Source organism: Lepidochelys olivacea, assembly GCF_965140295.1.
Source record: "Lepidochelys olivacea isolate rLepOli2 genome assembly, chromosome: 1".
In the NCBI taxonomy this organism is placed as follows: domain Eukaryota; kingdom Metazoa; phylum Chordata; order Testudines; family Cheloniidae; genus Lepidochelys; species Lepidochelys olivacea.
The window spans coordinates 155,131,282-155,155,343 of record NC_140411.1 but is presented as its reverse complement, the minus strand read 5'-3'; the positions used below and the strand labels follow the sequence as shown (position 1 = coordinate 155,155,343).

Genomic DNA, 24,062 nt, shown 5'->3' with positions numbered 1-24,062 from the left:
TTATTTAAACCCACCGTACAAATCTCCAAAAAGCCCTACTTTGACAACAGAAAGAAAGGTTGCTCTTCTGTTCTGACTGTAGCATTGGTCTTCATGAGCCATTGTTTCTTATATTTCTGCACAGTTTCTACTGATCAGGGGTCTGCTCTTAACTCTGTGTCCTCCTCTACTGCTGCTTGGTAGACAAAATGGCCTCTCCTTTCTGTTTCTTCTCACCCTCATTTCCTGTGGCTCATTTTCCCATTGGTGTTAACTAATAACCTGATTTTAGCAACTAGGGTTTTGCAGTTAAAATTGTCCATTAGTGCATGTAATAGTAAATATGAAGTAATTGAAACTTCAGTATTGGATCCATTTTTCTCTAGGCAGGGTAACTGACTTGGGTTTTTAATCTTTGAATTTTCTGGATTTGTCAGTTACTCTGTCTAAATGTGTAGTATTTGGTAAAAATTTCAAAAGTACTTAAGTGACTCTGTTCCTTTTGAAAATTTTACCCATTGTGGCCTTTGTAAAAGAATGGTAAGTTATATAATCATATGGCATACTTAGTCACATGATTGCAGTGGCCCTTGAGTGGAAGGATGGTCCAGTGGTTATGGTGCTAATCTGAGACTTGGGTTCAATTTCCTGTTCCACGATGGACTTCCTTTGGACCTTGGGCAAGTCAGTCTTCTGTGCCTTGGTTCCCTATCTAAAGTAGAGATAATACTGCTCACAAAGGTGTTCTTGGAATAAATATCTAAGACAGATAGATGGCCTAAATAGCCTTGCTCGTGTGTGTGTCAGAATCTCTCACACCTGCGGATGGAACTATAAACGGTCAAACTTGGTATTAGTAGCCTTCATCAAGGTGCATTACTTGTACTAAAGTTGGGTGTTCGCAAATTTGTAAATGCTTGAACTCTCACTTGGGGGCACGCACAGGGCACTTTGTACACTTGTGTGCATTAAAGAATAAAAAGATAAGGCTAGAATTTCAGGCTTGGTCTACAATGAATGCTGTTATTGGCATAGCCATGTCAGTCTGGGTGTGAAAAAACAGTTGTTCAGACCAATGCAGACACAGCTATGTTATTCAGGGAAGCAGTGTTCCTGCACTGACAGGAAAAACTACTTCTATCAGTGTAGGCTGCATCTACAGTAGAGGGGTGTTCTGGTATAGTCTCCATAATTGAAGATGCATTCTTAGTGATTGGTAAAGTAGTTCATTAGCCTTTCATTTCTGGAAATGTTAAACTACCAGTTAAATATTTTTTTCATGTGATTCAGTGTCTGCAGGCTGCTCAGGAGATAATCTATACTGAACTGACAGGTGTGTTACAAGTCCTGACTAAAGTAATACTGTTTAAGGAAATTTACATGGGATGGGCCCACACTGTGCTGGTTGGTATTTCCGCTTTCACAAACATTAATAGTTGACTAAATTTTTATAGAAATGCAGGTAGCAGACTAGGGATCATAAAAGATTAATTTTGTTTTATAGTGGAAGTCTTTTTGCACTTTAAAGTTTGAGGGCCTGTTTAGCATGCTGAGCATAAAAAAACTAGCTTGAACTTTCTCCTAGCTAATGGCCGTGTGAAATTTCGAGTTGAGGGGGAGTTTGAAGCTACCTTGACAGTGATGGGAGATGACCCTGACGTTCCATGGCGCCTCCTCAAACTGGAAATTCTGGTTGAGGACAAAGAGACTGGAGGTAACATCAGACGTCTTTTATTTTTACTTTCTTAATGTTGATCTGGGGAGCGCTCTGAAAATGGTGTTTTATTAATCAGCATTAAAACTAATTGTACAGCCTATGTTTGCACTCTACCAACTTGATATGGATAAATTATACATATTGTCCAGTTTTTCACCACCTTGCTCTGTGTACTTTTTACCTTTAGGGTACAGTCTCAATGGCATTTCCCCAAATATACTGAGAAAACTGTTTCTTTTCAGTAGAACCCAAGTTGCTAAATACCTTTTAACCTTTTGGAAGCTCTTCAGTGTGGTAGTCTTTTCCTAAAATGACTTAATGTCTAGATCTCTAATGTGAACTATTTTTAATTCATGGAAGATGGTCGAGCTTTGGTTCATAGTATGCAGATCAGCTTCATTCATCAGTTGGTTCAGTCTCGACTCTTTGCTGATGAGAAACCACTTCAAGACATGTACAGCTGCCTACGTATCCTTCCAAAGATGGCTTTTTAATAGAATGATGTAATAGCCTCACCCTCTAGTGATTAGAGCTCAAAAGAGAACATAAATGCTGTTAAGCTCAAGGATAATGCCCATTAGCGTAGAGGAAATGGTCTTTGGGGTTATTCTCATGGTCCAGCAGGAAAGATTCATTGCAAGAAGCAGTGTCTAATACTTACCTGGATAGTGTCATTCACTTGATTGTTCAGGTCACCAGGAGGCAAACAGGATGGGTAGCTTTGTGTACTAAACTGTTTACCCCTACAACACTTGGGTAGCTGCATGTGGCAAATGATCTAGAATAAAATGCTGACTTTCAAGGTGCAGTAGCCAACAATCTTTATTGGCTAATAGGTGCAACAAAAGTCTACAAACTGTGGATAGTAAAGTGGAAAATAATTTATGCACAAGTCGTTACACTGACTTTGTTCACACAAGGGATAAATTAATATTTGGGTAGTGTGAAATACTTTTCAATGAAACGTGATTCTATGCAAAAATAAAAATGTTCTTAAGATAAGCTTGTAGTGTAATAACAAGAATGTAAGTTTTTCTACCAGCTTCATTATGAACTGCATTTCTTGTAATATTCTCCCATCGCCAAAAGGCAGTCTGATTTCAAATATCTGAAGCAGCTAAACTTCTAGGGTACTCTTTTCTAAGACAAGATGCTGTGCAAGAAGTTAGATAAAGACAGCTTTGAAAAATACTTGACACTGTACAAAAATAAACTACCACCAAGTATTTATTTACTTATTATAAATAATATACTTATTTACCAAGTATTTTGGGGAAGCAGTAAGTATGTATAAAGGACCATAGAAAAGATTTTTGATGTTCTGTTGTCTTACTGTGAATTGGTATAGCATACAGAGGGTGTTTGTATTTGCTTAACTCCATTCATTAGACTCCTTCTGCTTATCGCTTCAATTAGAAGTTTTGCATTCACAAACACTAATGCTGATTCGGGAACGTTGGGGTGACCTTGTGCAAGTGGAACGATATCATGCAGGGAAGTGTCTCTCGCTCTCTGTTTGGAAGTAAGTTAAATAATTTTAAGGACTTCTTGCATGTCTTTCAGCATAAATAAGACTCTTAAATGTTGGTGTATTTGTAATTAATAAACTTAGCCAGAATTTTCAAACCTGAATTTTGAAAGCTAGGTCTCCTCAACTACCATATTTAATCACCTAAATATGTGGTCTGAATTTCAGAAATGCTGAGCACCTTCACATCATATTGACTTAGGTGGGGATGGTGGGTGCTGAGTGCCTCAGAAAATTGAACCACATTTATTTAGGTGCCATATGTTAGCTAGCGTAACTGTTGGTGCTGTTTTGATTCATATATCTAATATGCTTTAATCTGACATCTTACTTGATATCTTGCAAGTAGTGAGTCTTGTAAGCCAGTTTATGTGCTCAGTTTAAATATTTCATTTTATCACTGTTCTTCTAATCACTTTTAATGTAGCGCAACTGGCTTAATGTTTTCTGTGCAGTGCTTTTGTAATCAAATATTGACTACTGAAGAAACGTCTTCCTCCTCACTATGATTACACTAGCTGTAATATCACCACATGGCTTGGAGTGCTTCAGCAAGAATAACCTTTAGACTGTTTTAAAATATAAAATTATTTAATATTGCTTTTTTTTAATTTTAAGCCAACAGGTGGTTGGGAGAAAAACAGGAACTGCATCTCTGCACAAGGTCACCATTAAAATTGATGAGAGTGATGTCTCAAAACCCTTGCAAATTTCCCATGAACCTCCCCTGCCAGCTTGTGACTCCAAATTAATGGAAAGAGCCATGAAGGTAAGGCTCTCCAGCTGCAGCAGGCATTTAGTTTTCTAAATCAAGCATTTTTAACTATATTGAGTTAATACATAGTCTCACTACCAGATTGTATTCAGAGAGTTCAGACTCTAGTTCAGCATCAAATTCTGTTCTCGGTTAGGTACCATTTCTTTTGTGACCTCCACAAATTGCTGATCTAGAGGATATTTCAAAGATTACTATAAAATTTCTGGTTTCAGAGTAACAGCCGTATTAGTCTGTATTCGCAAAAAGAAAAGGAGTACTTGTGGCACCTTAGCGACTAACCAATTTATTTGAGCATGAGCTTTCGTGAGCTACAGCTCACTTCATCGGATGCATACTGTGGAAACTGCAGAAGACATTATATATACACAGAGACCATGAAACAATAACTCCTCCCACCCCACTCTCCTGCTGGTAATAGCTTATCTAAAGTGATCATCAAGTTGGGCCATTTCCAGCACAAATCCAGGTTTTCTCACCCTCCCCCCCCCCCCCACACACACACACAAACTCACTCTCCTGCTGGTAATAGGCCATCCAAAGTGACCACTCTCTTTAAAATGTGTATGATAATCAAGGTGGGCCATTTCCAGCACAAATCCAGGTTTTCTCACCCCACCCCCCCACCCCCCTCCAAAAACCACACACACAAACTCACTCTCCTGCTGGTAATAGCTCATCCAAAGCGACCACTCTCCCTACAATGTGCATGATGATCAAGGTGGGCCATTTCCAGCACAAATCCAAGTTTAACCAGAACGTCGGGGGGGGGGGGGGGGGGTAGAAAAAAACAAGGGGAAATAGGCTACCTTGCATAATGACTTAGCCACTCCCAGTCTCTATTTAAGCCTAAATTAATAGTATCCAATTTGCAAATGCATTCCAATTCAGCAGTTTCTCGCTGGAGTCTGGATATGAAGTTTTTTTGTTGTAAGATAGCGACCTTCATGTCTGTGATTGCGTGACCAGAGAGATTGAAGTGTTCTCCGACTGGTTTATGAATGTTATAATTCTTGACATCTGATTTGTGTCCATTTATTCTTTTACGTAGAGATTGTCCAGTTTGACCAATGTACACAGCAGAGGGGCATTGCTGGCACATGATGGCATATATCACATTGGTGGATGTGCAGGTGAACGAGCCTCTGATAGTGTGGCTGATGTGATTAGGCCCTGTGATGGTGTTCCCTGAATAGATATGTGGGCACAGTTGGCAACGGGCTTTGTTGCAAGGATAGGTTCCTGGGTTAGTGGTTCTGTTGTGTGGTATATGGTTGTTGGTGAGTATTTGCTTCAGGTTGCGGGGCTGTCTGTAGGCAAGGACTGGCCTGTCTCCCAAGATTTGTGTGTATATATAATGTATATTATATGCATTATATATATAATGTCTTCTGCAGTTTCCACAGTATGCATCTGATGAAGTGAGCTGTAGCTCACGAAAGCTCATGCTCAAATAAATTGGTTAGTCTCTAAGGTGCCACAAGTACTTCTTTTCTTTTTATAAAATTTCTGAATGCCTCACTTACTGTATCACAAAGGGGTGGTGGAAACTATGGCAAAGAGTTTAAAAAGTAACTAGTGATTTTGTGTGGCCAGCTTGAGACATCTTGAAAGGTCTAATTTTCAGGAGTTCCCACATACTCGCCTTTGAAAATAAGCCTCTTCAGAGTGTCTCAAGTTGGCCACCCAAAACTACTAGTCATGTTTGAAAACCTTGGCCTATATTTATAAGTATTATCCCAAAAGTTTAATACATATTCAGTTTTTAGAAATGTACAACTTAATTCTGCACAGTAACTGTAGATAATCTCACTGGTCTGTTTTATTGAATCTTTAATCTACTAATGCCCCTGATCTTAAATTAACAAAATATGTGGGGATAGTCAGAGTGGTCTGAAATAAAGAACTATAACCCTCATCCCTATTTGGGTGCGATATTTACTTTGGTAACTTCCATTGACATGGTACTAGTTAAGTTTGGCGAAACAAACCTCTGTTGCCCTGAATTTTTAAGTAATTAAGTCTTTTGTAACTTCCTTGTTAAGTCAGATTGTGACATGCTGATACCAGTGCTTACCATAAAAAGTAAGCAATAGAAATAGTTAACTCAGGTTAGTTATATGATTCTCAAACCATCATGAACATCCTTACAGTGGGAAATCTTTACAGCACAAAACAAACCTTAACTCTGCCCCTCTAGAAGTAACACTAGCCCCTGATCTTCCATTCTTTGTTCTCTTCATACCTAAGGCTTGATCCTGTCAACCCTTTCATTGTAAGGATGAAGGACTCTGCACCCCGCAGTCTTTTAAGAAGTTTGGACAATAGTTGACTGATAGCCACTGATGTAGTAACTGTACCATGACCTTCCTCCCACTTTCCGGCTTACTTCATAACAGATATAAGGAGTTTACAGTGTAATTATATAGGCCCCAAGTCAGAAAAGCACACGCTTAATTTTCACCATGTGTGTAAGTCCCACTGACATCAGTGGAACTCAAGCATGTGTTTGAGCACCCTTCCTAAAACAAGACTGCAGTTTATAGAGGTATGTGTGAAGCCATTTTCAGTTCATGACTTACCACACACTGGTTCATTTCATCTCACTGTTCTAACTTGGTGATCTGAGCCTAGAGACCTTGTATGCATAGTTACGCACTCCCTCTGTATTTATTGTTGTTTGCATAATAATCTCATTGGGTAGATTGACATCATAGTAATAAGGGCCTAAACAAAACAAAAATCTTAAGACAGATGAATCTATGGAGTCTTAATGGAGAATGATGACTTGAAGTAAGCTGTTTGTCTAAGCAGGCTTGTACAATATTTGTTGTGGTTTTTGTATGGTTGTAGAAGAAACTGGAGTCATCCAATATGTGATTATGAGGAAGGAGTTCCACTGCTATTGGTCACTGAGTTGAAACCCTTTGTTATGGATGGGTAAGATTTGTTTCTGAGAGCTTGTCTTACGTGCTATAGTATTAGCAAAAGTGTGAATTTAAACCACTATAGTTATATTGATCTAACCCTGAGTAGACACACTTTTATTCTGGTATAAAGAGGGCATTTTTCAGGTTAGCTTCTGTCTTTTTGGAAATGGTTTAAGCTAAGCCAAAAAAAGCCCCTCTTACTCCAAAATAAAGTGTTTCCACATGGGCAGTTATACCAGTATAACTTTTGAATCTTTTCTCTGCAGACAAGCTGTAAGTTCTTCTAGTTGTCTCTCCCCCAATTATCCTTCAGTGTTAAGTTGCTGCACTAGGGGCAGAGCTAAGGTTATTTTGATGTTGGCCAGACATACTTTAGTTGTGGGTATAAATTTATGGTGTATTAAGTTTCACAGAGAATTGTACAGTAAACCAATCTAAAATGTTCACTTGTAAAGTTAGGAAGTGTTATTCAAATGTATTACAAGTTCCTCTCGTAGTACCTAGATTTTATTTTAAACTTGCTCTTGTAATTTTATTTCTACAGATAGATCACTTATCAATAGAAAAACTCTTAATAGACAGCGTGCATGCGAGATCTCATCAGAAACTTCAGGAGCTGAAAGCCATCCTTAAGAGCTACAATGTTAATGACAATTGTATGTGTGTTTGTTATGACTTCTACGTTTAATCTTATTTCTTTTATTGTGTATGTAAATGGTTTTGTCATCTTTGTCCCCCTCACTTCTGAGTTCCTTGTTTCTCAGTGCTTCTTTTAGCTTAATGATAAGTTTTAAAAAAAGTAAAATGTATTCACAAGCAGCAAGATATGGTTTCAAGTCATCATACATTGATAGCTGCTTTGGAAAGTTTACGTACTTAACGTGTTCCCAGCAGATAATATCTAATTTTACATATAGCATAGAAGCTAAAGTTTGTAGTGCATTATGTTTTGGATGGAGGGGCTGAAGTCTTCTAGTCTGAAACTTGTTATATTCAAAAAGAAATAAAAGTCCTTTCAATGACTTCAGTAGCCTTTGGATTGAGCACTTATGTCTGATCCAACTCCTATTGAAACTGATAGCAGTTGGATAGGGTCTTCAATGTTCTTTATGCATCCTGTTATTAGTAGGTGTTAGGGATTTGACTGTTCTCCCTTAACTATAAATTGCTTTTCTGGCTGCTTTTCCAGCATTAACCTTGTTTCAACATAGGGGCCTTTTTTCTTGCAACTCCTTATTTGCATGAGAAATGAGGTAATGTGCAAATAGTCCTGCTGAATTTGGTAGGAGTACTTACAAGTGAGGATTACTGATATGGATTGGCAGGATTAGGATCCTAGGTTTGGTTGACTGTGATGGGCCATTGTTTAATTAAGTGGATCAGAACGTCATGTGCAATGTAGTAATTTTAATTTTTATTTAGCGTTCATTGAGACGGCTCTTCCAACTCTTGTTGTTCCAATTTTGGAGCCATGTGATCGATCAGAATGTCTTCACATTTTTGTAGATCTTCATTCTGGAATGTTCCAACTAATGCTTTATGGAATAGGTAAGTAGGTGAAATAGGTCATACTTAATACTTCATAAAGGCTCTAATCTTGCTTCCTTTATGTGAGTAAACTTCATGTGAGTGATTCCACTGACTCCATGGAACTATGTAGATGAATAAGGCTTACATGAGTGAATGTTGCAGTCTTGGTCTAAAATTAGGTATATAAATTTACAAATCCTTAATGTGACTGGATTTGCAATTAATTTAAGATATTTTGAATACTTAATCCTTTTACAATACATACTAAATAGTTAGGCTTTGTTTAAATTGCATGTTTTGTATGATTCATCATGATTGGATGGTGCTTTTATTGGATGGAGTGATTTAATGCACATTATATTTAGAGTTCTGTGTAAACAACTGGCGTGACCTAACAAGTTTTAAGATTCTGCTCTTGTATGTGTGTGTTCAGCACAGCATGGCTAACAGGTTCGGTGACTTAAGTTTCAAATTGTATGAGAAAAGTGGAAATAGGTTAGTTTTTCAGAACAGTATAACTAATTTTTTGTGCTGGGGTAGTATTTCAAAAGAGTTATTGCTCACTTTTAAGTGTGTGTGTGTATATATATATATGTGTATATGTGTGTATATATATATACAAAAATAAAAATGTGGGTATGTGTATCAAATTAGACAGAAATACAAGAAGTTGTCTCTTACTCAGAGGTCCAAATTTCACTATTTACAAAGTAGATGTTAGACTTTTTGCTCACTTAAATATTTACATTTTTATAGACCAGCTGACACTGGATGACGTAGAGAAGTCAGTCAATGATGACATGAAACGCATTATCCCTTGGCTTCAACAGCTCAAGTGAGTGATCTTGGAATTATTCATTTAACTTGCATATTATGAATTATAACATGTAAGAATAAGTTCTTTAGCATTGTGGGGGACGTATCCTTTCCCTATCGCAAGTAAGTTAGGGTGCTGGCTATCTCCTCTCCCTCTGCTGGAGTAGACTCCGTAGCCCTTTCCTAGCCTGCCTTTATCACACTCTGTCTGAAAATCCCTCCCCACGTGAGTTTGCACAAGGAGCTCCTTTGTAGTTGGGCTTCGCAACACTGCATGGGTGAAATCTTGTCTCATCTGAAGTCCATGCCAACTCCTACTGACTTCATTAGGGTCAAAATTTCACGGTACGTGCAGACCTGCACAGTATCCCCAAATCCTATTTCCCTCCTCCCACATTCTTACCCAGTTGAATGTTACTAGTTCTGCTGCAAAAAAAATCTCTCCTTTGTATCAGCAGAGGAAGCAACAGGAGTTGCCCATTGTCTGCATAATGCATTCCACTATTTTAGCACTTCAGTTTTGATCTGTTTATACCATTCAGGTATGTTCTAACTTATAGATTTAGATGTCCTCTGAAGCCCTAAGATTGCTGCACCTAATAATTTTAAGCAAATAATATATTAACTCAATAAAATATATGCCCTTATGTCCCTAGAGCCTTCCAAGCCTGACTGTAACAAATAGTACAAATACAATTTAAAGCCATGTGAAAACAAAATCCGATCTTCTGTTCCTCCGCTGCCCTGAAGCTCCCCAAAATCCCAGCACACTACTGTAAGAGTTGTACTCTATTGGCACCCTGGGAAATTATCAACATTCCTGTGTTACAAATTGTGGCCTGTAACTGAAGGCCAAGATAGCATTGCAATCCTTGAGGTAGCTCTGCTCTATTCTAAAACAGCCATTAGGACATAGCAGGCTTACTTTTGGGCATTATTATCCTGACTTGCAGAGGTTCCAAGCACCCAAAACTCCAGCTGGAGACCACAGAAACTGGATACTCAGTACATCTGAAAATCAAACTCTATATCTCTGGCTCATTCTCAGACCTAGCTGTGACTTGTTGTCTTGCTTGTGTGATCAGAATCCAATTGTATATATCTCAAATATAAAACTGAATTGGAGTCAGAATATTAGGATAAATGTGCTGTAATATCTTCTATGCAGGTCAGGCCGCCTTCATACCTGAAATTTCAGGTTCATATAATTGTGCTAGAAAATAGCAGAAACCAACAGAATAGTGCAGTATCAATGTCTGTTTAAAAAATAGTGACACAGCTTGCCAGAACACTGAAGAAAGAATAATTTTTTTTTTCAGTAAATTTTCTTTAATGGGTCATGGTAAAGTTGGAAGGGGCCACACTGTGAACTCACTAAAACCTTCAGGGTTTTCTAAGGTGTTCTCTAATTGTGTAATCCTACAGAAACGTTTCCAGCAAAGTCTTTTAAAATCTTACTGAATATAGTTCTCAAATGAAAGAACACTTCCCTGTAGTCTCTAAAATCCAAGTGTGGCAGCAGTAAGAATCTAAGCCTGAAATGAACTATAAATAAATGAAATTGAATTATCGTTACCTAAGCTGATGGAGACAAAATATAAACATAAATAGTGACAAGTAAATCTAATTTTTAAAATTCTATTGGTCTAGGGTAATTAACTTTAACCTCACTTTGTATATAACTTTTAATTTGATAGTGACCCTGTATGACTTATTGTTTTGGAGCATTCTAATACATAAAAACTCAAAGCACTAATGTTTGTTTCTTTTTTAATGGAAGGTTTTGGCTTGGACAGCAGCGATGCAAACAGTCTATAAAACATCTACCTACAGTAACCAGTGAAACATTGCAGCTAGCTAATTATGCTAGCCATCCTGTAGGAAACCTTTCCAAGCACAAACTGTTTATCAAACTCACTCGCCTTCCACAGTACTACATTGTAAGTAATTGGAAAACACTTTTCTGAACTTTGTGCTTGGAGACAAAAGCATAACCTACTGTTTTTTTGTTTTTTTTTTAAATGTTAAATACAGCATGTTAGACTATATACCAGTGATGATTGCTTTAAATGTCTAGTCCCCATTTCTCTAGCTCCGAGTGTCTGTCTGTTAAGCAATATGGTTTGTATGAATGTAATCCGTTTTTGTTACCCCACAAGCCTTCTAGCTTTCTTTTTATTTCCTAGCAGGCTGGTCTCCCTTCTCTTCCTGAGTTCTTTTCCCTACTACAATATAATCTTTTTAGAAAGAGACAAAATAGTTTTTGGAAGAGGAAAAACACCTAATGTAGTTAATATATTTTTTTTTTTTTAAATTTTTTTCAAGGTTCTTCTCAAAATGAATGTTTTGTTTTAAATATAGGTGGTAGAGATGTTTGAAGTTCCTGGCAACCCCACAGAACTGGAGTACAAGAATCATTTTCTCTCTGTGAGCTGTCCTGAGGGAGATGACAGCCCTGCTACTGCACTTTTACTACAGCAATTCAAACCAAACATAGAGGAGTTGGTACTAGACACAAAAAGTGGGAAACACGCAAAAGGCGGTGCCAAGCGCAAGGTTTGTACCTCCATATAGAAACAGACATTAAACCTGTGTTTGCCTTCAGATTGTGACTGGTGTCTGGTTGTAGGTGAATTATAGGTACCTAAAAGATTAATTTGTTCCAGTTCAAAGCTAAATGCAGCTTGTGGGGCTCGCTGCCAGCTTTACTAATGACATACTTGAAATGTTGCGTCGCTTACATCTCACAACAATTAGGGCTTGTCTACATGGGGAAATGAAGCAGAATGGCTATTGTGTAATAAGCTACTCTGCAGTAGCTATTCCAGTAAAGTTATTGCGCTTTAAATACACACCCTCCCTTATTCCATAATAAGATCCATTTGTAGATGAGACCTTAGTCAAATACCCTTTCACTGTGTATGGTCTTCCCTTGTTTTAGCAGCTATACAAACAGATTAGGGGTCTTGAGTTATTCTGACTTTACTACTACTAGTTTTGACAACCTGGGCTTACATATTTATTTTAAATAAAGTAGATGTTAGATAAAGGCAACATTTAATTTGTTATATTGGAATAGTAATAGTAACTTAATTAAACTTGGCTCTGATACTCAAATAGTTGATCTGTTTTTAATCACTAGAGTCTAGTAACCCTAAATTATGCTTTTACATGTATACAGTTTTAACTATTTACCTTTTTAAGTAGTCTTTGCCTACTCTGCCTGGGGTTATCATGGATTGAATATATGTAGAAGGTTTTTTAGGGAGATATTTTACAAGAAATGGTGAATAGATGGAAAGAACTTTGAGTTCACATGATGGAGTTATATAGTGTAAATTTTCCAGTTAAAAATGTGATGACTATATGAAAGGTAATAAAGTTAAAGGGCTCTTGTTCAGTTCAATTTCAGTTGGCAGCTTTGTGCTATCAAGATCATCTATACAATTTCTTGGTATGGAAACTTTAAAACTTTAATCCTACAATGAGATCTGCATGGCAAAGTCCTGCTGAACTCATCACTGAGACCCCTGCAAGGAGCCTGTCTGTGTTGTGCTCACTGCAGGGTCAAGATCTAGAAAATTAATTTTCAGCTCCCAGTCCTATGTGACTATGGGTATGTCTACACTGCAGTTAGACACCTGTGGTTGGCCTGTGCCAGCTGACTTTGGCTTGGGCTGTAGGGCTGTTTAATTGTGGTATAAATGTTTGGGGTGCAGCTGGAGCTCTGGGACCCTTCCACTTCAGAGTCCATGGGCCTGGGCTCCAGCCTGAGCATCTACACTACAATTAAACAGCTGCTTAGTTTGAGCCCTGCCAGCCTGAGTCAGCTGGCATGGACCAGCTGCAGGTGTCTAACTGTAGTGTAAATACCGTAAGTGTGGAGTGTTCTTGGACCTAATGTTTAAAGATATGTAAAGTGTATGTTTTAAGTGTGACTTTGTATTTCATTTAAAAATAAACAGGATGATTGTGGTGATTCCTGGTTATTTCAGTTGTGTTTAAGTAACTCTTGTTTGTGTGGGGGGTTCTTTTTCTTTTCTTCTTAACTAGACCCTTGTCTATGCTACATAATTTTGGCAGTTCTGGAGCCTTTCTAGTTTCCGAAATATCAAATATGTTTATGCATTATAAGTATACCATCTTATATATTTTAAAGTGCTTGTTTATAGGGTTGTGTTTTACATTTTTGCTGCAGTTCCTTAGTGTCGTCTGCTGATGTTTGCACAGGGAGCTCCTTTGTTACAAACTAACTTCAGATATAATGCAATGAGGAGGCTGTGACTGGACAGTGAGAAGGGATAGGGGAAAGGATGAGGCAGCATCAATAAGATGCTGTGATTACTGAGCAAAAGCTAGTGTATTTCAAATATTTCAATGATACAGTGAATCTGTAAGAAGTGTAAGTAGGAGGTTTGTTGAAGTCTTGGGGCTTAAGTGAGTATTCAGAGGGAATTTAAAGGATTGTAAGGTAATGTAGATTGCAAGTCCCAAAACCTCTATTTTGAGGAGTTGGTCTTGTCACTATGTGGAAAGGTACTTCAGGTTGACCCATAGTATTTTGGGGGGAGTACTGTGTGTGGACACAGTAAACTAGTTTACACAAGGAAGGTTGGAAAGTGTGTTAAACACTAAATTGTTTTGTGAGAAAAAATTATAGAATGCTTTTCAATGAGCCCGATTGAGTCCTCTAACCCTTAAGAGTAACCATATGTGCCCAATGAGTATTAGCTGATCAAGGTTTTGTTCTGCATTACCACATTTTGCAGGGTGACCGTTTTTATTCCAAACAGGCTAGTACATATCATCTTTCTCTGTTTGAATTCTAGCTGTCTGGTGATCCGTGTTCTGTAGAATCTAAGAAACCAAAACGGTCTGGAGAAATGTGTGCCTTCAATAAAGTCCTAGCTCATCTTGTAGCAATGTGCGATACAAACATGCCATTTATAGGACTTCGTATGGAGGTAAGTATTATGAGATTAAAATTTTCCTGGAATTTCTTTATACAAACTGATTGATTTATCTATATTTGGGGGCATGTGCTAACATGTCTTCCGACATGCCTGCATACTGTTCTTTCTCTAGTCCTCTCTGCTTTCCATCTAAATGTCAGGAATCTGTTTGCATGGGCCAACTGAGTGCTTTAGAGCATGGTCCTCCTACTCCTGTTGCAGCTGTGGCTCCCTGCCACAACTGATGCTCTGGAGAGGGACAGGGGACAGTGAAGAGAAAAAAGGGGAGATAGTGGGATGTGAAGGGGAGATGAGATTGTAGTGTGGCCCCCTGTGTTCTCAATTTTCCATGCTCAGAATGTGAAACTGTCACTTGTAGCAAGATACACACTTTGGGAAAGTGCACACTCTCTCTCCCTCCCCCCTCCCGCATGAATTTGTTTGTTTTAACTTAATGAAATCTTCCTTTTTCTTTAGTTGTCTAATATGGAGATTCCACACCAAGGAGTACAGGTAGAAGGAGATGGCTTCAGCCATGCTATACGTTTATTAAAGTAAGATATTGTTATACACTTCATTTTATCAAGTACGTGAACAGTATTAGGAAAAAGGAGCATTTAAAGAGTTTGACACCTTGCAACACTAAACTTTGAAAAGCATTTTCGTTTTAAACAATGGCTTATTTTACACCCCCAGTCGTTTAAGGTAATGTGGCCTGTGGTGGGGAGGGGAAGAGTAGGAAAATAATATATTGCCCTTTATTGTTGGAACAGCCAGTCCTGGTGTCTGCTCATAGATGAGAATTGACCAGCTTAGGGGCATGGTCTCTGTCTCTTCCAAACATGACAAATGCACAGCAGCTATAAGTAAGGCTAAGATTCTGTTGTGTATTTTTAGTAAAAGTCATGGGCAATAAAGAAAAATTCACAGAAGCTTGTGACCTATCCCTGACTTTTATGGCAAAATGGGGAGCTGCAGGGTCCCCACACTGCCCAGGCTCAGAACTGTTGGGTTCCTCCACCTCCTGTGGCTCTCAGGTTGGGGCATCTCCGCCTCCGGCGGCGGCCCAGAGCACGTGGGCGGCGGCCCGGAGCTTGCAGTTCCCAGCCACCACGGGTGGCAGAGAGACCCTGCAGCTCCCTGGCACTGCAGGCTCAAGTCATGGAGGTCTCTAGAAGTCAAGGATTCCGTGACCTCTGTGATAAAATCGTAGCCAAGATCTGTCCGTCCTTGTTCCAGCCAAAGATGGCTTGCTAACTTAGCATCTCCTGCTACCATCCTTGGCAGGAATTGCAGTTCTACAACTAGCGTGTGGCCCAGGTTTCCTGTGTATCTCTTAGCAATCGGGAGGTTAGAACCTTGGCTTGGGACGTTTCACAGTACCTCTTTCCAGGAATGTGAATTATACTAATACATCCAGCCCATAGTTCTTAACAGCTTCCTTCTCATCCTTCTGCCAGGTGAAGGCTTTAATATAGCAGTATATGGTTTTCTTGAACTGTACTTCCTTCTTCATTTATTTTTGTAGATTTGAAGTGTGCCCTTTTTTGTATTTTGGCACACCTAAAATTAACATAATTTTAAACCTTTTTTCAATAAGTGAAAGAAAAGGGATGTTCTGTAGAAGCCAGCAATTTTTATTTCCCCACATCTCAAATCACTTGTCCTCAAGCAAAAACTTGAATGCTTTAACAAGAGTCCCTGGTATTGTGCTCTGAAGATCAACAGACTTGGGCTCTAATGGACCAGTGGAAGGAAGCTAATTCCTAACCTGAGGACTTTTCACTGAGAATACTCATCAGTAGGCCCAGATCCTAATATCTAGAGACAACTGGTTCAGGCAACTGCAGGTGACCTCTGTAGTGATAGCTCATGAGGAGAGTTCTCTGATGTAGTCATGGCTTAAGCTGGTAATGTAGGAATTGCCATGCTAGATCAGACCATTGGTGCATGTGGTTCAGTGTTCTGTCTCCCACAGTGGCCAATACGAGCTGTTTTAGAGGAATCCTGAAGAGAGAAACTGCTTGTAGAGGAAGTTTCTTCCTAAGCCCCCTCATTTATTGCCTAGCTTATACCCTGAATCAAGAGGATTTATATCCATCTTAAAAAATCCTCTTGTATAATATAATGTAACCTTTTCATACTTTGGTAATGAAAATAAGCTCCACTGATAAAGCACCTTTATACTGGTATAACTATGTCTACCCTAAAGTCGTGCTGCTTTAACTACTGATTTAGAAACAGCTATAGTTAAAGTAGTACACAACTGTGTATACAAGCCCATATTTCATGTTTCAAAGGGATATATGAAGTCTAAGCAAGTTTGAAAGAAGGACTGTAGAGGGCATGTGAACTTTTAACAACTTTTAACTTTCCAAGTGTTGGAAAGAAGATGCAAGTTACATCAACTTAAAGTCCCTCTAGGAGAGGGGTTCCCAAACTTTTTGCCAGCATGACGCCATTTTAATGAAGTCTTTTTAGCTTGGGAGCCCAAAGAGCATGGCGGACATCATTTTGAAGAGCAAAATGGTGTCCCCTTCACAGGGTGACCTTGCACGCACCATATGTGTGAGATAATGCCACGTGGAGAACGCCATTTTGTTCTATAAAATGACATTGACTGCACAGGGTGACCTAGTAGTATTGTGCATGTGAGGTTATGCTGTGCAGAGGATGCTATTTTGTAGAGCAAAATGGCATCCTCCAGGCATTGTGACCTCGCATGCACATAGGGTTGCCAACTTTCTAATTGCACAAAACTGAACACTTTAACCCCTTCCCTGAGGCCCTGCCCCTACCTTGCTCTTTCCCCAAGGTCCCTCGCCCCCACTCACTACATTCCCCCTCCCTTGGTGCCTCGCTCTCCTCCACCGTAACTCACTTTCACTGGGCTGGAGCAGGGGCTTGGGGTGCAGGGGGGGGAGGGGGAATGAGGGCTTTAACTTGGGGTGCGGGCTACGGTGTGGGGCCACAAATGAGGGGTTCAGGGTGCGGGTTGGGGCAGGGAGTTGGGGTGTGGGAGGGGGTGAGGGCTCCAGCTGGGGTGTGGGCTCTGGGGTGGGGCTGGGGATAAGGGGTTTAGGGTGCAGGAGGGGGCTCCAGGCTGGGGGGGTGGGGCCGAGGGATTTGGAATGTGGGAGGGGGTTGCAGGTTGAAGGAGGGGGTATGGACACTGGGTTGGGGTTGCGCGCTCTGGGGTGGGGCTGGGGATGAGGGGTTTGGGGTGCTGGAGGGAGCTCCAGCTGGAGGTGGGGTAGGACCGAGGCATTCAGAGTGTGGGAGGGGGTTGTGGGGTTGAGGGAGGGGGTATGGGTTCTGGGCTGGGGTTGCAGGCTTTGGGGTGGGGGTGAGGGGTTCAGGGTGTGGGAGGGGGCTCTGGGTTTGGGTAGGGGGCCTCAGGGCTAGGGCAGGGGGTTGGGGTGCAGCCTTACCTTGGGCGGCCCTTGGTCAGCGGGGCTAAGGCAGGCTCCCTGCCTGTCCTGGCTCCACACTGCACCCTGGAAGCGACCAGCAGGTCTGGCTCCTAAGCTGTGGGGGGGTCCAGGAGGCTCTGGCAGTTCCCGGCCAATGGGAGTGCAGAGCCTGTGCTGGAGGTCGTGGCAGTGTGCGGAGCCCCGTGGCCCACACCCCCCAGGAGCCAGATGTCCTGGCTGCTTCTGCGGTGCACCGTGGAGCCAAGACAGGTAGGGACTAGCCTGCTTTAGACGCACAGCACCTCTGACCGGACTTTTAACAGCCCGGTTGGCAGTGCTGACCGGAGCTGCAAGGATCCCTTTTCAACCAGGTGTTCCGGTTGAAAAGGGGACGCCAGGCAATCCTACGCGCAAAGTCGTGCTGTGAGGAGCAAAATAGCATCCTCCGCACAATAGGGATCACTGTGACCCCATCTTCTGATGATCCCATATGGGGGTTGTGACCCAAAGTTTGGGAACTACTGCTCTAGGGGTTTCTCTGAATTTGCTCATCACTATTTGGTGTATGAATATATTTTTGGGAATTAAAATATTAGCCAAGTTTGTTATATTGACTTTAGAATGAAGACTTATTTTAAAAGGGAAACTGGATCCCAATTTGTTGCCTGGGTAATAAAATATCAAAGTTGACACTAGACTCCTACAAAGACCTTGTTTAACTACTCTCTCTACAGAAGTCTCTCATCAGTAAAGTTCTACTTTAGCCAGGAGGGCAGAATTGAGCTCCTTTTAGAGGAATTATTTTGACAACAGCTTTGATTGTAGATCTATCTGAGGCTGATCTTCCCCTCATTTAACAATGTCTTGTAGCGTTTTCTTATGATTTACTTGCATTGTAAGACTGGCATTTCATAGTTCGATACAGTTCTTGAAAGGAATAAAATACCTGGCTTCGTTTCTCCAGTCCCAGTTCTCTTCCATTTGTTGTTCTGCAGAGCATCTTTTCTTTCAAGTAAAGTTATTTACATGTCTTTCTGGAAAATATTTTAACATGTATTCTATATTATGCACTCATGGAACTGTAATGTGTACAACTGTGCACTCTTTTCTTCATGGACAGAATTCCTCCATGTAAAGGTACAAGTGAGGAAACCCAGAAGGCTCTGGACCGGTCTCTCCTTGATTGCACTTTCCGATTGCAAGGTAGAAATAACCGCACATGGGTGGCTGAGCTGATATTTGCGAACTGTCCACTTAACAGCACATCTTCCAGGGAACAAGGTTAGTTTTGCAGAAATATTTTGCAGATTTAACTCCTTTCTCTTTACCATGTTCTCTGTCAAATGCTAATCATTATTGACACTGCAGGACCAACACGTCATGTCTACCTGACTTACGAAAACCAATTGTCTGAACCAGTTGGAGGTCGAAAAGTTGTTGAGATGTTCCTCAATGATTGGAACAGTATTGCTCGACTGTATGAATGTGTGCTGGAGTTTGCACGATCTTTGCCAGGTACAAAAATATTCTCCTTTCCTTTTATACTTTTGGTGCATCTTATATAAATATGTAAGCTTTCTCACTGTACCTTCTTATTTTTTCCCCTTCCTCAAAAGAAATACCCAACCACCTAAATATTTTCTCTGAGGTTCGTGTCTATAACTACCGCAAGCTTATCCTTTGTTATGGAACTACCAAGGGAAGCTCAGTAAGTAACTCTCTTAGTACACTTCTAAAGCTGCATTTGAAAACAGAAACTATACAGGTTCAGAGCTTTTGGAACTTAAGCAAAAAGCCCTCCACCTTATTAAAATAACAGTAAAAAATTCATATTAATAAAAGTAGGGAAGCTATAAGTAATAGATGCAGACCATTATTAACTTGCTGGATGCCTAGATATTTGCATAATTGGTATGTTGTTAAATACCAGGAGGACAGTTATGGATGGAATGCTGTCTCAAAAAAAAATGAAGTCTCTGACAAAACTTCTGAAATTTAATGTTTTTTCTACTTTTAATCTAAAAAGGAGTCATATGAAACGTTTCCCCATTTTACTGTGGACTGTTTCAATGCCACATGGACCTATCATGGCTCTCTTTAACCTGGGTTTTTAGAGCATTTTTTTGCACATGTAGAACGTGTATTGTCATGGTTAGTTACTTTCCATAAATGGCACGAATAGCCCACTGGATTTTGCATAACATTGCCATTACACATTGGCCTGACCCATCATAGCGTTTGTGTGTTGTATTGGTGAGGCTGGGTGCATCTCAACTACATCTGTTTTGTAGATATTGAAGTATCAAGCGCTCAAGTCCAGTTCCCTTATCTCACCCCTTTTTGGTCAAATGAGGCTTCTGGTTTCTGAGTAACACACTAAGGAAATAGCCTAATTTCTTTCTATAGTTGCCTTTTCCCCCCATCTCTTGCTAATTATCCTCATGGGGATTTCCTAGATAAACTTAGCAAAAAATCCAACCCCACGCTTTTGTAGAAAGCTATACTAACTTTCTTCATGGCATTTTGACTTCAATTACTTTCATATTTATGTATGTGTAATTCTCAGTTTCTGGTTCACAACTTGCAATCTGATCTAGTTATTTTATTCAGTTTCTAAGATTTCTTGTGTTCTTGGTGTTCTAGATCAGCATTCAGTGGAATTCCATACATCAAAAATTCCACATTTCATTGGGAACAGTTGGCCCAAATTCAGGTTGCAGTAACTGTCACAATACCATCCTACACCAGCTCCAGGAGATGTTCAATAAAACACCAAATGTGGTTCAGTTATTACAGGTAACTGTATTTTATTTCTCTTTATGAAAAGATAGAATTTAGAAAAGTGTAAGATAATTAAGGCCAGATTCTGATGTTTGAGGTTTTTTCTCAAGGGTATCAGAATCTGACTCTTAATAAATTACTGATAGTTCTTGCTGATTGAGGAAGAGCAGGTAATGGGCTCATTATCCTCCATGACTTGATTTTTCTTCTGAGGCCATGTCTACACTATAAACTTGGGTCCATGCAAGTTTCACCGGCATGAAGCCATCGCAGTTGGCATATCGCTTGTGCACATGCATTCTTGGCTCCTTGCATCTGTGCTGCTTGTGTCGATGCACAGTGTGGTGTACCATGGGTAGGTATCCCAGTGTGCAACCCGCCACTGGCCAGCACACACTATTTTGGGAAGTTTTGGCAATGCATGGGGGAGTAGAAATGAGTTATGCAGGGTGATTGGAAGCAAGGGGTCAACTTCCCAGTGTGCATCTGTTTCCATCCCATAATGTCATCTATATCCCATAATTTTCACACCCTTTTAAAAAAAAAAAAAAAAATCCTATGAACCCATGCAGTGCTCCTCCCTGTCTGCCTTCTCTGACAGAAGCATGGACCCTGTACATCTCTGCGCTACTGCCATAAGTGTTGCAAGCCCAGGACACTCAATCTGGTAGTTGTGGAGCCACAAGAAGAACTGAATCAGCAGGGAATGTGACAATTTCTTTGACAGATTGCTGTGGGATATAGCGAGAACCAACTCAGTGTTGGTGGTGCTGTTCACAGTGCAGTTGCGAATGGTGGAGTGCTGCTTTTGGGCCTGAGAAATGAGTGTTGACTGGTGGGATCACATTGTAATACAGGTTTGGGATGATGAGCAGCGGCTGCAGAACTTTCAGATGTGCAAAGCCACATTCCTGGCTGAGTGTGCCGAGCTCATCCACCCTTCCAGCGTAGGGACACCAAAATGAGAGCAGCACGGACAGTGGAGAAGGGAGTGGTGGTGATGGTATTGTGCAATGACAGATTGCTACTAGTCAGTGGGAAATCATTTTGAAGTTGGAAAATCTGTTGTGAGGGCTGTTGTCATGCAAGTGTGCAGGGCTATTAATCGTCTCCTGCTGTGCAGGACTGTGACTCTTGGCAATCTGCAGGATATAATTAATGGATTTGCAGCCACAGAGTTCCTGAACTGCAGTGGAGCAATAGACAGCGCACACACCCCTATTTTGGCACCAGACCACCTTGCCACAGAGTACATCAACAAAAGGGGCTATTTTTTTTTTATGGTTATGCAAACACTGATGGATCACCGGAGGCACTTCACCAACATCAGTGTTAGCTGGTCAGGGAAGGTGCATGACGGTTGCATTTTTAAGAACCCAGGACTGTTCAGAAAGCTGCAAGCAGGGACTTTTCTTTCCCAACTGGCGGATTACTGTTGATGATGCTAAAATGCCAGTGGTGATCCTGGGAGGCCCAGCCTACCCCTTGCTCCCCTGGCTCATGAAGCCGTACATTCCCCCGGACAGTACCAAGGAAAGATTCAGCTCTGGCTCAGCTGGTGCAGAATGACAGTTGAATGCACTTTTGGTAGATTGAAGGGACAGATGCTGGTGGTGTTTCCTCACAAGGTTGGATCTCTGTGAGAAAAGCATCCTATTGGTTATAGCTGCCTGCTGTGTCCTGCATAATAACTGTGAAGCAAAGGGGGAATGTTTCTGCCCGGATGGAGTGGCTGTCTGCTGAGTTTGAACAGCCAGACACGGGCTGTTGGAGCTAAGGGCAGAGCTATACAGAGAGAGTATGAAAGTGCATTTTAACAGTGAGCCACAGTAATGTATTGTGGTATACTGTGCTCTACCTAGCCTGCTGTTTTGGGGCTTGTTAGGAATTGTGTGATGCGTCGTGCACATCTATGAATATAACACTGTCAATGCACCTATTAATTTTGCAGTGCTAGTACATTTATGATTATTACACTGTTTGACTGATCCTATGAGTTGTCACATTGTACAATAACAAGTAAGTGGGTGATTTCATAACTGCTAGGCACTCTGCAGCATAAATTGGGCACTAATAATAAAGATGAATTATTTTCCAAATAGTTTTATTCAGTAAGAAAACTAGTGCAAAAAAAATTCTGTGCAATTTAAAAGTAAATACGTTAAGAACTTAATAATGGAATAAAGCTTAACAAAGGGAAAGAACGTTCATGTCCATTTTACCTATGCATAGGGCAGCTGTGGATCTCACAGGTTACTTAATGTGTAGTTGTGGTTGTCCTTAATGTCACCTGGGATGGAGTGATTCAGGGTATGGATGCAGCCCCTGATGCCACATGAGAATGTTGGGGGGGGTGTAGGGAGGTGCTGTAATGGAGTTCTTTATGTACTGCAAAGGGAAGTGAGCATGTGACTGTGGAACCTGTAGGTCCACAAGAATCTGCAGCATCTGTGTCTGCTTCTGGAGAAGGCCCATTATGTCCTGATGCATCTCCCTCTTCTTTTTCTGCTGGGAGTCCTGGGTCTTTTGCCTGTCCACTTTTTCCTTTTCCCAGCTGTTTGTTCATGATCTGATGTAGCACTGGCTTACAGGATCTCACTGAACATGTCATCCAAAGTCCTCCTCTTTCTCCTTCTTATCTGGCTCAGGTGTTCCGTGAGTGTAGAAGGCGAACCCCTCAAGACCAGAATAGCAGCAGCTGTAATTAAAACACACTGAGGTACCATTGTCAGTATAGTCACAATGGAAAGTGAAAGTTAAGATTCAGAACTCCTTTCCCTTCTTCCCCATAAGTTGTAAACAAGACGTGCTTATTGACGCTTCTGCTGTGGGTTCTTGTGCATGGCGCCATTTACAGCACTAGGCATGGTGAGTATGGCCCACCAGGGGTGAGGGAAATGGGGAGGGAATTGTTTGGTTGCATGAAATTGAGTATAGGGCAAAGGCACTGAGTCCTAGCACCATTCTCCACAGGTGGCAGTGACTTTGGTTGACACCTGACTCCTGAGGGAAACGAGCACAGAGAGCACAGCTGCTGCTCGTGTCCTGAAGCCCCCAGGGCCTGGTTGTGCTAGCCTGTGTACTGCAGCGGTGCCCGCTGGAGTCCTTGCAGGATGGTGTGAGAGAGTGCCCTACAGTGGAGAAAGACATAAGGCTGCCATCCCTTGGGAGAGGATTGCAGAGTATCTCCATGAAAATTTCATCAGAATCACTCAGGAACATCCCTGTGGACATAAACAAACTGCTCTGCGTGGCCCCTTTGCCTGACTCCACCGGGGAGTGAAAAGCAGATGGCACTGCCTTCTGCAGTTGTGCTGCTACCTCTTCTACTATGAGTAAATTAATGAAAAGTTGATGGCAATTCCAACTTAGCAGGAAGAGCTAAGACCATAATGGGACATATATTTACAGACTTCCCAAGTATCCTTTCCCTTCATTGGGCTCACCCATGCTTAACTGGTGGGACTGACTGGACTGTGGTGGAGTCTCAAACAGGTCTTGGCTCACGGCATAACTGACCCCCCTGGTTTCAAGACCTGCTTCCTCTTCATCCTTCATGTTCACAGCAGGGGTCTGTGTCTCGGACTCTTCAGAGGTATCCGTGATGGAATATCTGCCAAGTATGGCTTTGTAAAGGCATC

General features: G+C 40.9%; 1 protein-coding gene across 2 annotated transcripts in view; it reads left to right on the top strand.

The window, feature by feature from the left end:
* The window catches only part of MED14 (mediator complex subunit 14), a 52,861-nt gene that overhangs the window by 10,135 nt on the left and 18,664 nt on the right, over positions 1–24,062 (top strand). For both annotated transcript variants that reach the window (XM_084649095.1, XM_084649094.1), the window contains exons 6-20: positions 1,565–1,693; positions 2,057–2,164; positions 3,086–3,218; positions 3,843–3,993; positions 7,474–7,585; positions 8,352–8,477; positions 9,216–9,294; positions 11,056–11,215; positions 11,637–11,831; positions 14,105–14,239; positions 14,705–14,781; positions 18,761–18,921; positions 19,009–19,155; positions 19,257–19,348; positions 20,284–20,436. In XM_084649095.1, coding sequence (XP_084505221.1) covers positions 1,565–1,693; positions 2,057–2,164; positions 3,086–3,218; positions 3,843–3,993; positions 7,474–7,585; positions 8,352–8,477; positions 9,216–9,294; positions 11,056–11,215; positions 11,637–11,831; positions 14,105–14,239; positions 14,705–14,781; positions 18,761–18,921; positions 19,009–19,155; positions 19,257–19,348; positions 20,284–20,436 — 1,958 coding nt within the window. The remainder of the gene's footprint in view (positions 1–1,564; positions 1,694–2,056; positions 2,165–3,085; positions 3,219–3,842; positions 3,994–7,473; positions 7,586–8,351; positions 8,478–9,215; positions 9,295–11,055; positions 11,216–11,636; positions 11,832–14,104; positions 14,240–14,704; positions 14,782–18,760; positions 18,922–19,008; positions 19,156–19,256; positions 19,349–20,283; positions 20,437–24,062) is intronic.